Source organism: Chroicocephalus ridibundus, chromosome 3 (genome assembly GCF_963924245.1).
Source record: "Chroicocephalus ridibundus chromosome 3, bChrRid1.1, whole genome shotgun sequence".
Classification (NCBI taxonomy): Eukaryota; Metazoa; Chordata; class Aves; order Charadriiformes; family Laridae; genus Chroicocephalus; species Chroicocephalus ridibundus.
The window spans coordinates 90,722,858-90,737,304 of record NC_086286.1 but is presented as its reverse complement, the minus strand read 5'-3'; the positions used below and the strand labels follow the sequence as shown (position 1 = coordinate 90,737,304).

The 14,447-nt window shown below is 43.6% G+C and overlaps 1 protein-coding gene across 1 annotated transcript; it reads left to right on the top strand.

Moving 5' to 3' along the window:
• The first annotated feature begins 11,304 nt into the window (after positions 1-11,304).
• On the top strand, positions 11,305-14,447 carry RIPPLY2 (ripply transcriptional repressor 2). Its single transcript, XM_063330068.1, has 3 exons — positions 11,305-11,678; positions 11,800-11,864; positions 14,259-14,447. The coding sequence occupies exons 1-3, from the start codon at positions 11,358-11,360 to the stop codon at positions 14,422-14,424; spliced, it is 552 nt and encodes a 183-aa protein (XP_063186138.1). The 5' UTR covers positions 11,305-11,357; the 3' UTR covers positions 14,425-14,447.

Sequence of the window (14,447 nt, the reverse complement as noted above, 5' to 3'; positions counted from 1 at the left end):
GAGATAATGAATACCCAAGGTAATAATTTCCATGATAAGCTCTGCATTTCAGCTGGAAAACACTGAACATTCTTTGCATTTAAAATTAGTTCTTCTAAATAGCAGCACCATTTAAAAAAATACATATTTGTCAAAACTTAAGTGCTTTGGAAGAGATAACTGACAAGGTTTAGATTTGTTATGTGTCAGTTTCCAACTAGGTCATATATATTCAGGTAAAAGTTAATTTAATATATATTTCATATATATATATATATAAACATACCATATGTATTTTCACAGCATCTCTCTATATAAAAAATATATATTCTGGGATGGTAAGAATATATATGCTTTTCTATACAATATATATTTTATATAGAATATATAAAAATATAAAATGTTTTGAATATTTTAAATATAGTAAATATAGTAAATAATATAAATAAAAATAATATAAATATAAATATAAATATAAATATAAATATAAATATAAATATAAATATAAATATAAATATAAATATAAATATAAATATAAATATAAATGTAAATGTAAATGTAAATATAAACACAAATATAAATTCCGTGAAGGTAAGAAAAAACAAACGGCAAGAATTTAAAATAGCTAGTATAGCCACAAAGTATTTCAGTAACACAAAAATTTGATATGGTATGAACTGTTATTTTGGAGAAAGAACTAGTTTAAGAAGACAGGAGGTAAATGTAATGGAAAAATTTCAGGTTTTTTTTTATACTTATGCTGCAGTAATGCCTGGAGGCCAGAGAGATACTTGGCTGACTAACAAAATGCTAATTATTCGGAGACTTCTGTTCTACAGAGTGAAGCCACATCAGTAACTTGGAAAGTGGGCTCCGTGGAATTCTTAAAGCGTACTAATGAAAAAAATCCATCAGGAGCTAATTTAAAAGATGAGACAAGAAACTTCTCAATAATGTGATATCACACTGATTCGCTATTCTGTATTTCATAGTGTGAACGCTAGGATGTACAAGAATGCAATGTGTGGTAAAGACACTGTGGCCATGGGTCAAAGAGGAAAGAAATCAATAAAATTTTGAGCAAAGAAAGCGGATAAAAATATTGAGAATGCAGCTTTAAAAACACTGTGATAGTAATCTTCAGATTCTTTAAAAATGACAAATTCATGCCTATCAGAGAAAATTTACTACCATCTGCTTTGAAATTTTTCCCTGTAGTAACCTGAACGTACGTATTCATATCAAACCCAAACATTGCACCTCATAGTTTATCACCTAATAAAAAATATATTGAATATTTTGATGTATTTTATAGTGACTACTGATGTATTTTATAGGGAATATCTTGCATTGTAAGTTGGGCATATGAAGACACGCACAGAAGCTTTTGAGGGAAATTAAAAAGGGGAGGATCTTAGGCAAAATCTCCGGATGGAATAAAGCAGATACACATCTGTCGCACACTCCCAGACAATTGCGTGCCAAAACAACAGTATTAAGACTGTGACAGTGAGCACCAGAAAGTTAGAAAAATGCCAGAATCATGGTTGTCTACACAACTTAAATTCAGTTTGTGTGTGTGTATGCATTGTGGCAGTCAGTGGCATCACCACCTTCTGGTTTTCACAAGTCCCTTCCCTCTCTCGGTGCCCAGAATAGGTGATGACAATATATTGAATGGCTATTCAATATATCATTTGTTCTTCGGACAGCCTGCACACTCTGATCGTTTCCTTGCATAGCAAAAACTTACAGACAGTATTTCAAAATGCTGCTGTGATGAGTCTTCTGCAGTGCCAGTAACTGTGGTGGCTGCAGAAATTAATGAACAGACTTCACACAGCCTTTAGGGATTGGAGGTGCCTTTCTACCGCTGCCATTTTATACATCGGTAACTAAGGACACACACTAATGTTAAAAAAGTCCTTTAAACCTGGCTGGCCAGTTTCAGATAATGATGATCTCATTTTTCCATAGCCTTGAATTATATAGTGCTGCATTTAAGGCATGATTCTTATTCATTTCAGCTGCAGTCATGAGTCTCAGATCCATAGTGTCCAAACTATTTAGGACACACAAATGCAAGAGGGAATTTGCACTTAGAAACCCTGGGAGGGCTGGAGTTAAACAGTTCTACAACTCACACTGCAGACTCTCATATCGGACACACAAATATAGAAACATGTCATTGGGATTCATATTACCTAGCTTGAGACATCTAAAAGCTATTTTCAAGCTAAACTAGACATTTCTAAGTCTAGTTTCTAAAATAGTCATCTTTCAGTCAGTAGAGAGACACAGATTGTGCCAGAGAGCTTGTCATCTTGCCTGCCCTGTACATTTTAGCTATCCTAGACATCTCGTCTTAGGACAAAATTAGTTGTCCTCTGAAGGTTCCTATCTTATGGCAGCCTGAATTTACCATCTTAGACTTAGATGACTAACCATTAAACACTTGAAGTAGATGAGATAAAACTCACATGCGAACCTTACAGAATTATTTTTTTTTTTCCAAAAGTTTCAGGATTTTTGAGTGATTGACTTTGCAGTGTTAAAAGTGTTCCCCATCACAGTCTGGAGGTGAATTCCTATGTTTGTACAAATCCAAATGGAACAACTTGGAGCAGGGGGGAAATCATCAGGTGTTGCAATAGTAGCACCTGGATAGGAAAACTTCAGGTCTATGATTCAGGCTCTTGTTACTTGAGCTAACAGAGTACCTGTTAGTGGTACCAACTTGGAGCCTGCCTAGAAGGTGATGGGACCTTGCCAGCAGGTTTCTCAAGCTCTGCTAGGATAGGGTCTCCTGAGGTCCATCCAGGCTTTAGAAAGGTGTACACTGGGCCCACAACTCCTGTACCTATTTTTTTTCAAACTTGATTCCTCTCTTCCTTCCCCTCAAATGTACTAATATTTTAGTCATGTCTCTTCCCAATTTTGGCTCTTCATCTCACTTCTTATTAACCAGTCCCAGATTTTCTACCCGCCAGACCTGTCTCTAGACCACCTCTGGGACCAAGACCCAATGACCTTCATTAGGAAAAACCTGCCTCATGCCTTTTGACTGTTTTCTTAGTCTTTTCCCCATTTGTAGGCTCTTGGAGCTCTTTCTGTCCTCAGTCCTTCAACTCAGTCTTCTTAAACTATTAGTGCTATTTCTCTCTCCCAGTTTCTCCTCCCACCCATCTTTCACCCTTCACACAGAACTATTCCTGTCTGACAGCACCACGATACTCTTTTCTAGTCCAAATTGTCCTTCCCACGCTCAGTGCTTTCTTTTGACAGCTCCTGTTCCAGCCATTCTTGCTTTGCTTCTGCAACTTCACTCCTTGGTGACATGTCCTGTGCCTTTCCTCCTCCTGGTCTTACTGGGGACTTGGATCCAGTCTCCTTCCTCAAACATGGTCTGTTCTCCCCACATCCTCAAGCTATCCTTCCCCACATCCACTGGAACCAAGTCCTCCAGGATGTCCCCCCAAGGACTTAAGCTCTTTGGTCAGGCAGCTGCGATGTCCCTCATGAGCTCAAGCCCTGGTCCAGTTGTCCCCTGGACTCAGCACACATGGGTCTCTTACTCTCCTCATCTCTCTCCACACCCAGCCTGGTTCCAGTGTCAGGGCTCTGGGTGCACCAACAGGCTCTGCCATGCAGATATGGGAGCATTATCTTTGTGGGCAGTCTCTGATGCAGGGGGAAGGGTGACCCATTCATCATGGAGGAAGTTGTTGTGACCCTGGAGGTTTTGCTCCAGGATCTGATTGTCTCTGTCTGTGGGATAGGGAAATGGCATGAAGAGGAGAGGTGAATTGGCCTTAGAGGAGGCCCAGGAGCTCCTTCCAAAACCTGTGAATGGGCTTCCCTGTTTGGTAATTATACAATGTGGGAGGTCATGACATGGGAAAACATGGTAGAAAGAGTCAGGCAGTCAGCAGGGCAATGGGCAACACCCTGAAGATGAAAAACCGAACTACCTTGGTGAACAGGTCCACCATTACCAGAATGGTTGCATTCCATTGGGAAGAGACTGGTCTTCTGTGAAATCCATGGAGGCAAGCTGACACAGATGGGCTGGTGTGGAGAGGATGCTCAAGAGCCCCGGGGCCTTTGCAGAGGCCTCTGGTGTGGGCATAGATCTGGAAGGCCAGGATGTAATCAACTATATTGGCCCATTCTCTGGGCCACCTGTCTGCCCAAGTGATCGGGTGGTGTGTCCTTCAGCAGCCCCCATGCCTGGCTGCGGGTGCGTTGGGTGGGGACTGGTGTCTGCCATGGTCCCCAGGCAGTCTACGGCTGCTTGCTCCAAGTATGAAAAGACGTCTTTTTCTTGTAAGCAGGGGAATGGAGAAAAGAGAGGCTGCAGACCTTGTTATTGCAGTCAGGGTCCTGTGATCATGTCCCACTTCCCTTTATCTCCTTTTCCAGGCTTAGGCTTCCACTAAGCTAATGAAACCTCCCACTGCCTCCCCTGAACATAATTTCTAATCCTGGTTCTCAATACCCCACAAACCCTGGCCTCAACCTCAACTTGTCCACTTCTTCCCCTCCTCCTCCTCCTGTTCTTCCTGCCACCCTCCTCTTGCTGTAGCCCAGGTGTTTGGGCTATGCAAAGGAAGAGGAGGAGAGAAGATGGAAAGCAAGCACCTCCCAGTTTGGATAACTGACTTCAAGACCTACCCCAGCCTCCAGCAACACAAAGCTTTGGTTGCAAGGACAGCCCTGGTCAGTTCTGGATTAAATGAGTCCCAGGCAGATTTAGTTCTTCAATGAATTTAGTAAGTAAATTCTTCAAAGTCTTTTTAGTGAGCGACTCAAACTATAGTTTTTATAGTCCTGGAAATTGTCCGAATTTGAGTGGATTTTCAGAGGAAAACCAAAAGGCTAATGCCTGGTGCAATGGCAAACTTCACAGTCCAAAACCATGCAGCTCCTGTAATTGTTAAACAACCTCCCAAAAAAGGCACTGTAACTTTTTTTATGTTGCAAGATGATGTTTCTAACATTTCTCCCTCCTTCTTGGAAAGGACTCCAGGATTTGAGCCATCTTATTTTGATCGCAGTTTTTCCCCAAACTAAGTCTGAAGAAACCTACCATGGAAAAATATAGTCCAAATAAAATTTGGAAAGCAATAAACCATGGAAAACGTGATATTTAAGGGTACTGACAAACAGTCTTAAAAACAAGTGATACTAGTCTTTACTTTTGGTACCTCTGCCATTTGTCTGAATCTTCATTAAGACAGTCAGACTACTACCAGCCCATACAATGATCTCCGTATTCCTTGTGTTCGCTGCTACCATCAAGGATCATTGGGATGTGAGAAATGAAGAGGTACTGAAATTCTGCCGTGATGGAATTTGCACCATCCTAACATCAGTCACCAGAAGCCAGGGAGGAACCGGGGGGCTGGGGGGTCTCTGTCAGCCCTTATCTCTGGGCGCCTGCGTAAAAGCTCTGACCTCCCCGCAGCGCAGTACAAGATACCCTGTGTACTCCTCGGGGCTGGCACTGCTTATCTTTAGGGCTCACGTTGCCTTTCTCAGGTGCTTGTTTGTCAGAGGTACGGCTCACACATCACTGTTTCTTGCAGTTCACTCCCTCCTGCCAGAGGTTAAATGATGCATTATATACATCAGCGGCTCAGTGGCATGCATCCTTTTTGAGGGTTGATGCTGTGCTGATGTTTTAGAGATACAGGGGAAACTGAAAAATAACCACTGAAAAATAACCTGACTATCTTTGTAGCCAGCAAAGCAATAAATCTGAACAGTTAATTGAATGGTGCATTGTGAGAAGAGAGATGACACTGCTAGGGACTGTATTACCAGAGGAGTCAGATCAGGACATTCCAATGATTATCTAATTTCTTCATCTCTTCTGTCAATAGCTGTTGGGCTAGAGCGATCTCATTTCATTTGGCTGCCTCTCACTTCTTTTTCGAGGCGAGAGGGCAAATCCTGCCAGTGCCACACTGCAGCACCGTGCGCTCCAACCGCAGCAAATGCTGTGACATTATGCTGCATTACGCTGAGCGAGCCAGACACTTCTGCCGAGCCCCGGCATTACTGATGTATCAGTGCTTCACTGACTCCCATTCTATTAAAAGAAGTTACAAGATCGGTGTTCAGCACTGATGTCTCTGTTTCTTACCTGCATGGAATTTAAAGTGCCCATAACTCAACAGCAAATGATCTTCCTAATTTTTAAAAGATGCCTGTAGCCCGTGGCTGATCCCGTTACACATTCTCAGTCCCTTAACGTGTCGCTTTCCCATGTGGATACATTATCCTTTACCATTTGCCAGCCTGGGCCTGGGAGCGGAGCAGCACTGGGGGAGGGAAATGAGGAAGCCCAACCTGCTGTGTGGAGTCACACCTTGCCACATGGACATGCAGGGGCCTCCGGTAGGTGTGCGTGTGCCACACACACAAACATATTGCTTATTCCATGGCAAATACCACTGACCACCCAAACGTGCCCACGTGACCACAAAGTTTGTAACGGCATCAGGGCTGGGATAAATATGGGAAAGTTGGAGGTTTTCAGACTCATTGACAGGGCGGACTGTAGAGCTGTGGCCCTTCCAGTGAGGCCATTCCCTGCTGAATCCTCCAACCCTGGGTGATGGTGCTCCCCAAGTCACCGGGAACTGGGTTCCCAGTAGCACAGAGGGTGAAAAGACATGCATCCCTCCTATTCACAAAGTTTTCCTTCCAGCGTTCCTGCAACCCTTCATGTCCAGTTGGATAGAGGAAGGGGAAGAATAATTTTTTCCATCAAGTGAAAGAATGACAGTTAATGCTATTACAGCCTAGTCAAAATCCAGAAGTGGGATGGATGTCTCCATGAAAGAGAGTTTCATCTTTAGGCTTCCAAACATACCTCTCTGTAGGAAACAACAGACACTTGGGCTCACAAGGAATTACACTGTTTGAATAAGAGCTGCATTTTTGTATATAAAAAATACACAACAGCAACAGGATAAGCAGAGTCTTTATTATCCAAGCAATAGTTTTATAGCCATCGGTAATGTGAATAGACTTACCTGCTGATTAAGTTCTGTTCCTTTCTTTTTTTTCTTCCCATAAGAAAACTTAACTTGTATTTATTTTATTTCTTAGGACCTAGTTTGCATCTCATGTTATTTACCGATAAAAAAATTAATTTTATGGAAATATTGAACCAAGTTTACATTCAGGTATGTCAGTGATATCAAAAATACTGTATTGAAAAAAAATAATGGTGAGGATAGAAGTTGGTAGAACCATCCCTGCTGTTCTTTGTTCTTTACAAACTGATGCTTTACTTTCAAATTATGGCAGAAAAAATGCCCTATATATCATACCACAAATAAAAAAATCTTGATGCTTCATAAGACAGTACTGCAAAGTTTCCAGTAAAGTAATTATAATTGCACACAGATGAACACCTACCGAAGTTGTGCATATAAATTTCATATGCAAACTTCGCATTTACCAGCAAAAAATGACCCAATTTTTAGCTAATAGAACAAACATGTAAATAAATGACATATGCACGTACAGTCAATATCTGTATGCAAATACCTGGCATACTATTACTTTCCAAAACCCAGTCCTAAAGTGTTGCCACAATTGGAAGCATCAGGGTGAAGCTAGGCTGTAAAATCCGCAAGATCATATTTTGTCTGTTAATCAGTTTCCTCAGTCGTGCCTCAGTAAGCAAAAGAGCACTTCCACGTGTCTGACCTTGCCTTTCTCACTAAAACAAAGTCCTAGCAAGACCAAGTCAATTTTCTCTATATATAAACTCATGCAATAATTTTCATACAATGTGCCTGTTTTACTAATAAGTAAGAGCCATCACTCACTGCCTTCGGAGAGGCTAATATGAAGCCAGCTGAGTGTCCTCTGTCCAGATATTCCCATGTCCGAGCGTGATTAGCACTGTCTTGTCAAATTTAGCTCTAAGCCATTTGTGAACACCTTCTTTGTTTATAGTAGCACACTCAAATCCGCACAGACCTCTGTGTTTGCTCTTCTGTGTATCCTATTAACAGTACATTACATTTCAAGATGTCATACTGCAGATAGCCACAAAAGCACTTTTAATCGATTTAAACCAAGCCTAGTGAATTACTTTAATTCTGGATAAATGCTCTTTTGTATACATTCTGAGAAAACAAAATTCAGTTTTTAGTACTACTGTGGTAAATCCAGACTGACTGTCCAAGAATTATTTGTACTGCATTTGAAATTGCTCAATTGCAATTATGCAAAAATCCCTATAAAAATCAAACTGTGGCTAAACGGACTTGAACCCTGTAAATTGCCAGCTATGACCTGCTTGGAGAGTGATACAAGGAAATAAAAAAAAAATCTATGATCTTGAGAGAAATTTTCAAGAAGCTGAGACCTGATGGAATGCCTAGATTTTTTTATTTTGTGTGAGAGAGTACATAAAACCATATAACATCATATTTCAGTTTTCATTCCACTATAATATTTACAGCACAGTATATCAGATCCTGACTCCCAGCCTTGCTTTACTAAAGGCACTCTAGTTATAGACATATAACGAAGAACAACCTTCAGCTCAGGAGTTATACTTTTTTTTTTTAAGTTGAAATACAAAATAGCAGGAACTAAGGCACAGAAAGGAGAATATCGTTTTAATTAGATGAGTCAAGAATGCATGAGGGGACTGCCTCTATCAGACTTCATGCTCAATTCAGAACTGTGCTTTCCACTACTATATTATGCAAAAAAACCCCCCATTTTTAAGCGTGTTCCATCACTCCCATTTGACCAACTGTTTGCTCAGGGGCTGTATGTAGCTCCTGCCTACAGAGGCTTTCGCATGATTAAACCACGTTTCGGATAGTAACTTACCAAGGGACTGTTCCTCTTGCTCTGTCCACAAACTGAAAAAGAAAAGACATCCACAATGAAGATTCAATGATTTCTAGCCTATATTTCAAGGTCAGTGAGAAGATGGTAAAATTTTAGGTTTTTTTTTTGGGGGGGGGGGCGGTTATGGTGTCAATGATAACAAGTTATTATTGCAGAGACAGACATTTGTATTTCTCTCAATAAACAGGACTGCATTACTAAACTATAAAGCCAAGAAGAGTCATATAGTGTGAAAATATGCAGAGGAACAACAGCTGTTACTCATTATTTTCTGCTTATCCCTTCAACACCTCTGTTTCAGTTTGCTCTCTAATGGGTAAATCACACTTTCTCCCTAGGACATTTTCTCATTTCAGGCAGGTACTAAAAAGAATCCGGAGACAATTAAAAGTCACTGGCTGAAGACACTCCTTCTTTTGTTGCCTTTACTGTAGATGTTGAAACTCATTTTTATGCTTTATTAAACAGATAAAGTTGATGCTGTGTTCTCTTAGTCCTCTGTCACTATTAATGTGATGGGGGATGTTTCTGCTTTTCTTCTTTAGACAATGAACCTAGCCCCCCCCCCTTTTTTTTCCTTACACAGCCTGCATTATATTTCTCAAAAGAGAAATACCAACTACAAAAATTATTGCTCTCACTTCATTTAGGCAAAAGAAGAATCTACCATCAGACAGCTTTTAAACATCTGTTTTACCCTTTACTTCATCTGACAAGGTTCCACAGTAGCCATTTGGAAGCAGAGGAAAAATAGATACAATATTGCTTATGATCAAACTCAGCTTATTGCACAAGCTCCTTTGTTCTATTCTCCATTTCTTAACTTTAAGATTAATATTTACTGGGAGTTTGAGCCTTTTGTTCGTTCTGATTTTAATTAATCTGACTCTAGGCCACAGTGAAAATGAGGCGGGAAAAAATGCAAACAGCTACAAACATCACAGTGCAGCAAAATTACTCTGGAAATCTTATTCTTTTAAACATTTGGCTTAACCCTAATGTCCTTCTAAATTGGGCTTTCCACAGTGAAATACATTTTTCTTTAATAACTCATGAAGTTATAATAATTATCAATTTCTTCAAGTGGTCAAATGGCACAAAACTGCGAAATGACAGAATACATCCACTGATGAAGTCAGAATGTATCGCAGCATGAGCAAGCTTAAATGCGTGCACTCTTCCATCTACTTCTCTTTCAAAGTAAGGGGTTGCTTTTCTTCAGAAAGGCAATTCAGTCTAGATCTGGTTTTGACTTAAAGACCTGAAAAAAATGCAATTCTCGCGCTATGGATCTGATTACATTTCCCACACTGCTTCTAATAGGTAATGTTTTTTACAACTGGTAGTGAAAGGTGCTGAAGGTATTGTGGAGAAGGCACAAGTAACTTTCTATCTGCAGCTACTCTTCGGCAGTGCTAAAGTAGACACACTCCTTATGGCTACGCTCAAAAAGGCAAAATATTATTCCAAAGAGTACAGTGCCCTCAGTCTTTGTGGTGCCTCCGTTATGTGAGCTTTAATGGGCCGATAAATTACCTGGGTTTGAAGCCCTCCTTCAGCATCTAGGGCAGCTCTATCCCTCCAACCCTCCTAGCTTCCCCAGGGCTGGTATTATTACTGTTTACTAGCTCTTGTATACGATCACTCTGTTGTTTCTGTCCCCCCTCACATGCATCAGTGATTGCAATCTCAGAAAGAAAAGGAAAAAAAGAAAAGCTGGAAACAAAAATACGCCCCCCTGGTGATGGGGGCTGAGGAAAGGGTATGAGTTTGGCATAAAATCTTGCATGTGTAGCAACAGCATGTGATGGCTGGCAGCGGAATGAAGTATCAGGACCACATGAAAAAGAATAAAAGAAGGTAAAAGTACCCTATAAAAAAGCCACTGTGATCACTAAAAAAGCAACGTTATCTCAGGGGGAACGTGTCACGGAGCATATTACAGGGGGTGACGCGTCATGAAGTGAGGACCCCTCTGGGGAGCGTCCTTTTCTCCGCCACCCCAGGGTGAAATTCCTCCGTCTGTGCCCGGGCACCCCGCGCCGGCGCCCCGGGAACCGCTAACCGCGCTCCCCCAGCCCCGCTCCCGCCGGGAGCTACCGGCACCGCACACCGGTGCCCTGCCTGGCCCTGCCATCCCACACGCCTCGCCTAGCCGCTTTTAGGGATAAACGAACACGTTTTTAACAAACAAAAGGCCGCGCTTGCGGCGGCTTCACCCCCGCCGCCGGGACTGGAGGGCGGCCCGGGCGCGTCCCCGCTGCCGCCTCGCCCCCGCCGCCCCCTGCTCCGTTCCCACAGGGGCTTCCCCCCCGCTTCCCCCCCCCCGGCAGCAGCCATGTGTCTGCTCAAGTGCGATTAACACCGACTTGCCAAATCCTCCCCCCCCACCCCCCGCTCCGGGCCATTTGGGGCACGCACGCGTCCGCGCCCCGTGTTTACACAGCGGCGCCTTCGCGGGGAGCCGTTTTGGTGGATGGCGCTGGCAAATGAGCCGGGGGAGGTGGGCTCCGCGGCCCGCAGCCGCCGGCTATAAAAGCCACGGGGCCCGGGGCGGGCAAGGCGAACCCGCGGACCGGCGGAGGATGGAGGGCGGAGGGACGGGGTGCGGATGCCCCCGCCTGCCCACGGCGGCTCTGTCCCCGCCAGGCTACTCGCCCCTCTCCTCCTCCTCCTCCCCGCGGTGCGGGCCGCTTCCCGGCCCGTCCCTAGCGCTCCTGCCCTTGCCGCGCAGATCCGCGCCCTTCTGGAGGCCCTGGGTGCCCACGCCGGGAGAGGGGGATCGGCGGAGCGGCCCCGGCCCCGCCGCGGTGAGTGGGGCGCGGTAACGTCGAGGGAGTCGGGGGGGGGGGCGGCCGTCCCCCGCTCCTACCCCCCCTCGAGGGCCGGGTGCCGTGCCGGCGGGCTGACGTCTTGCTCTCTCCTCCCCAGCCCCACAGCCCCCGCGGGCTGGCGGAAGCCTCCCGAAAGCTGGCGCAGTACACGCACCCCGTCAGGTAAGTGGATGTCCCGGGAAGGGGCTCCGGGTCCCCGCTGGGAAGCTCCGGGTCCCCGCGGGGGGAAGCTGCGGGCACCTCACTCCCCCCCTCGCGGCCGGGAGGGAGGGAAGAAGGGATGGAAGAGTCCCTTGCTCCGGCTGGGCAAGCAACGAGTCCCCCGCCCCTTTTGATCCCACCCATGTATTTATGTAGATATGGAACCCTAAGCACAGGGAGGACATGGACCTATTGGAGCGGGTCCAGAGGAGGGCCACAAAAACGATCAGAGGGATGGAACGTTTCTCCTATGAGGACAGGCTGAGAGAGTTGGGGTTGTTCAGCCTGGAGAAGAGATGACTCCAGGGAGACCTTATTGCAGCCTTTCAGTACTTAAAAGGAGGCTTATAAAAGATGGGGACAGACTTTTTAGCAGGGCCTGTTGTGACAGGATAAGGGGTAATGGCTTTAAACTGAAAGAGGGAAGATTTAGACTAGAAAGACGTTTTTAGTGCTGAGGGTGGTGAAACACTGGAACAGGTTGCCCAGAGAGATGGTAGACACCCCATCCCTGGAAGCATTCAAGGTCAGGTTGGATGGAACTCTGAGCAACCTGATCTAGTTGAAGATGTCCCTGCTTATTGCACGTGCGTTGGACTAGATGACCTGTAAAGGTCCCTTCCAACCCAAGCTATTCTATGGTTCTATATTAAAGTGCCTTCAGGGTGATTTAGCCATCTAAGTGCTTTTGAACTGACTGGTCCTTGGGCAAATGATTGCCAGTGCTTGTGGATTTACCAGATCGTTAAGAGGAGATGTTGACATGCTTCTGTGGTGTGGTATGGGACCTAGACATGTTACACAGTTATGTGTTTATTTTGGGCTTTTGGTTTTGGGGTTGTTGTTTTTGTTTGGTCTTTTTGTTGTTTTTTTTTTTTTTTTTTTTTTTTCTGGTGGTGGCAGGGTTGGCTGAAGCACCTTGCTACTCATTCCTGTGGCCAGGATTAAAAAAAGATGGGGGTTGTTCCTAGGCTGTCTTGCTGTGCAAACCTCCAGTGTCCTCCTGGTGCAAGAAAGCAGGTGCAGGCATGGGGAAGAGTGTCGGGAAGAGGAGATACAGACTGACTAAGCCAGCGCTGCTGAGAAAAATACTCATGTAACTACTGTTTTAATGATGGCGGCAATGATAGTACCTGCACTGTCAGTTCTGAAAAGGAAGTAAAGAAAATAACTACTGTTGAATCTGCAGGAGTCTCTATTCAGAAGCACTAGTAGGTGTTGCAAGGTGCTTAATGTAATTGCACAGGTAGTTCTTCCAGATAAGATGCAGCTTTCTCTCAAATCTAGGCTCTGATCTTTCAACTACTGGTGCACAGACTACCTAAGCAATTGCATGCACTCTGACTTCACTGTGACTGCTCCCGTGCTTAGGTATGAGTGAAAGCTGCAGGGAGCGCTGGGAATTGAGAGTGTCAGTTTTTGTGCTGCAAAGGAAGCAATGTTCTGTTAAACAGTTGTCTAGAAAGTGCTTTTGTAATTGCTAGAAAACCATCTAGTGCTGTTTCTTAATGTATTTCTGTTATAAACAAGCCGTAGTCAGCATTTAATTATGTTGCAATGTGCTGGTCTCTGAGCTCTTGGGACATCTATTGTCTGTTTCTTCCAGCTACTTCCAAACTGTAAGCAAAAGAGGATGCTAGCTGAAAAGGAACAGGAACTGTGGAGTATATTAATTGCCATATATTATCTCACTAGCTTATAGCCCTTGCTACACCATGATATTATCAGCAATTTTTATGTCAATTTCTGGGTACAATACAGACTACTTTAAAATCTAGACCCCTGGGGCATCTTCTGTAAGGAATCTGTTGACTGATTCTTCTTGAAAAGACAGGAGTTTGGGATGAAATATCAAGGTCTGATCCCCTTAGACCTTTAACTTTCCTTTCACTTTGAGATTTGTCTTAGACCATTGTAAACAATGACTTAGGTTGGGGAACTTCAGTAATGAAACTACTAATTTGACCCAAATACATTTGGGATCCTGTTTGACACCCATTATATTCCCTAGGGATAGTTCCGGTGAGGGCACTACTATTTGGATCAGATCCCCAGGTAATACTGTTAATGAGGCACTGGAGTGGTAGGCTTCAGATGCAGTGAATCTTGGGCTTTAGAGTAGTTTTGCTGCAAAACTATCACTTTATGTATATCTTTATTTCTTCAGATGAAAATACAGAATCCACAGAATTATTTTTTTTATTTAAACGTAGAAAGCAGTTTAGCAATTGGGCATGTGAGGGAAAACTCTGTAGGATGCCTGTCTTAACAGAATTTCACTGCTGTTTCTTGTCTGTCAGCCACCAAGTAGAATATGTAATAACAATAAGCAAACCTATTGTATACTTGTTTCAGACTATTTTGGCCGAAATCAAGGTGCTATGATTACTTGTATCAGGAAGCTGAAGCACTTCTGAAAAACTTCCCAGTTCAAGCTACAATTTCCTTTTATGAAGACTCGGATAGTGAAGATGATGAAGATGAACTGGAACAAGACTCAAGAACAGAATCAGACTGCTGACTGCAGGAAAGGCCAACACAACT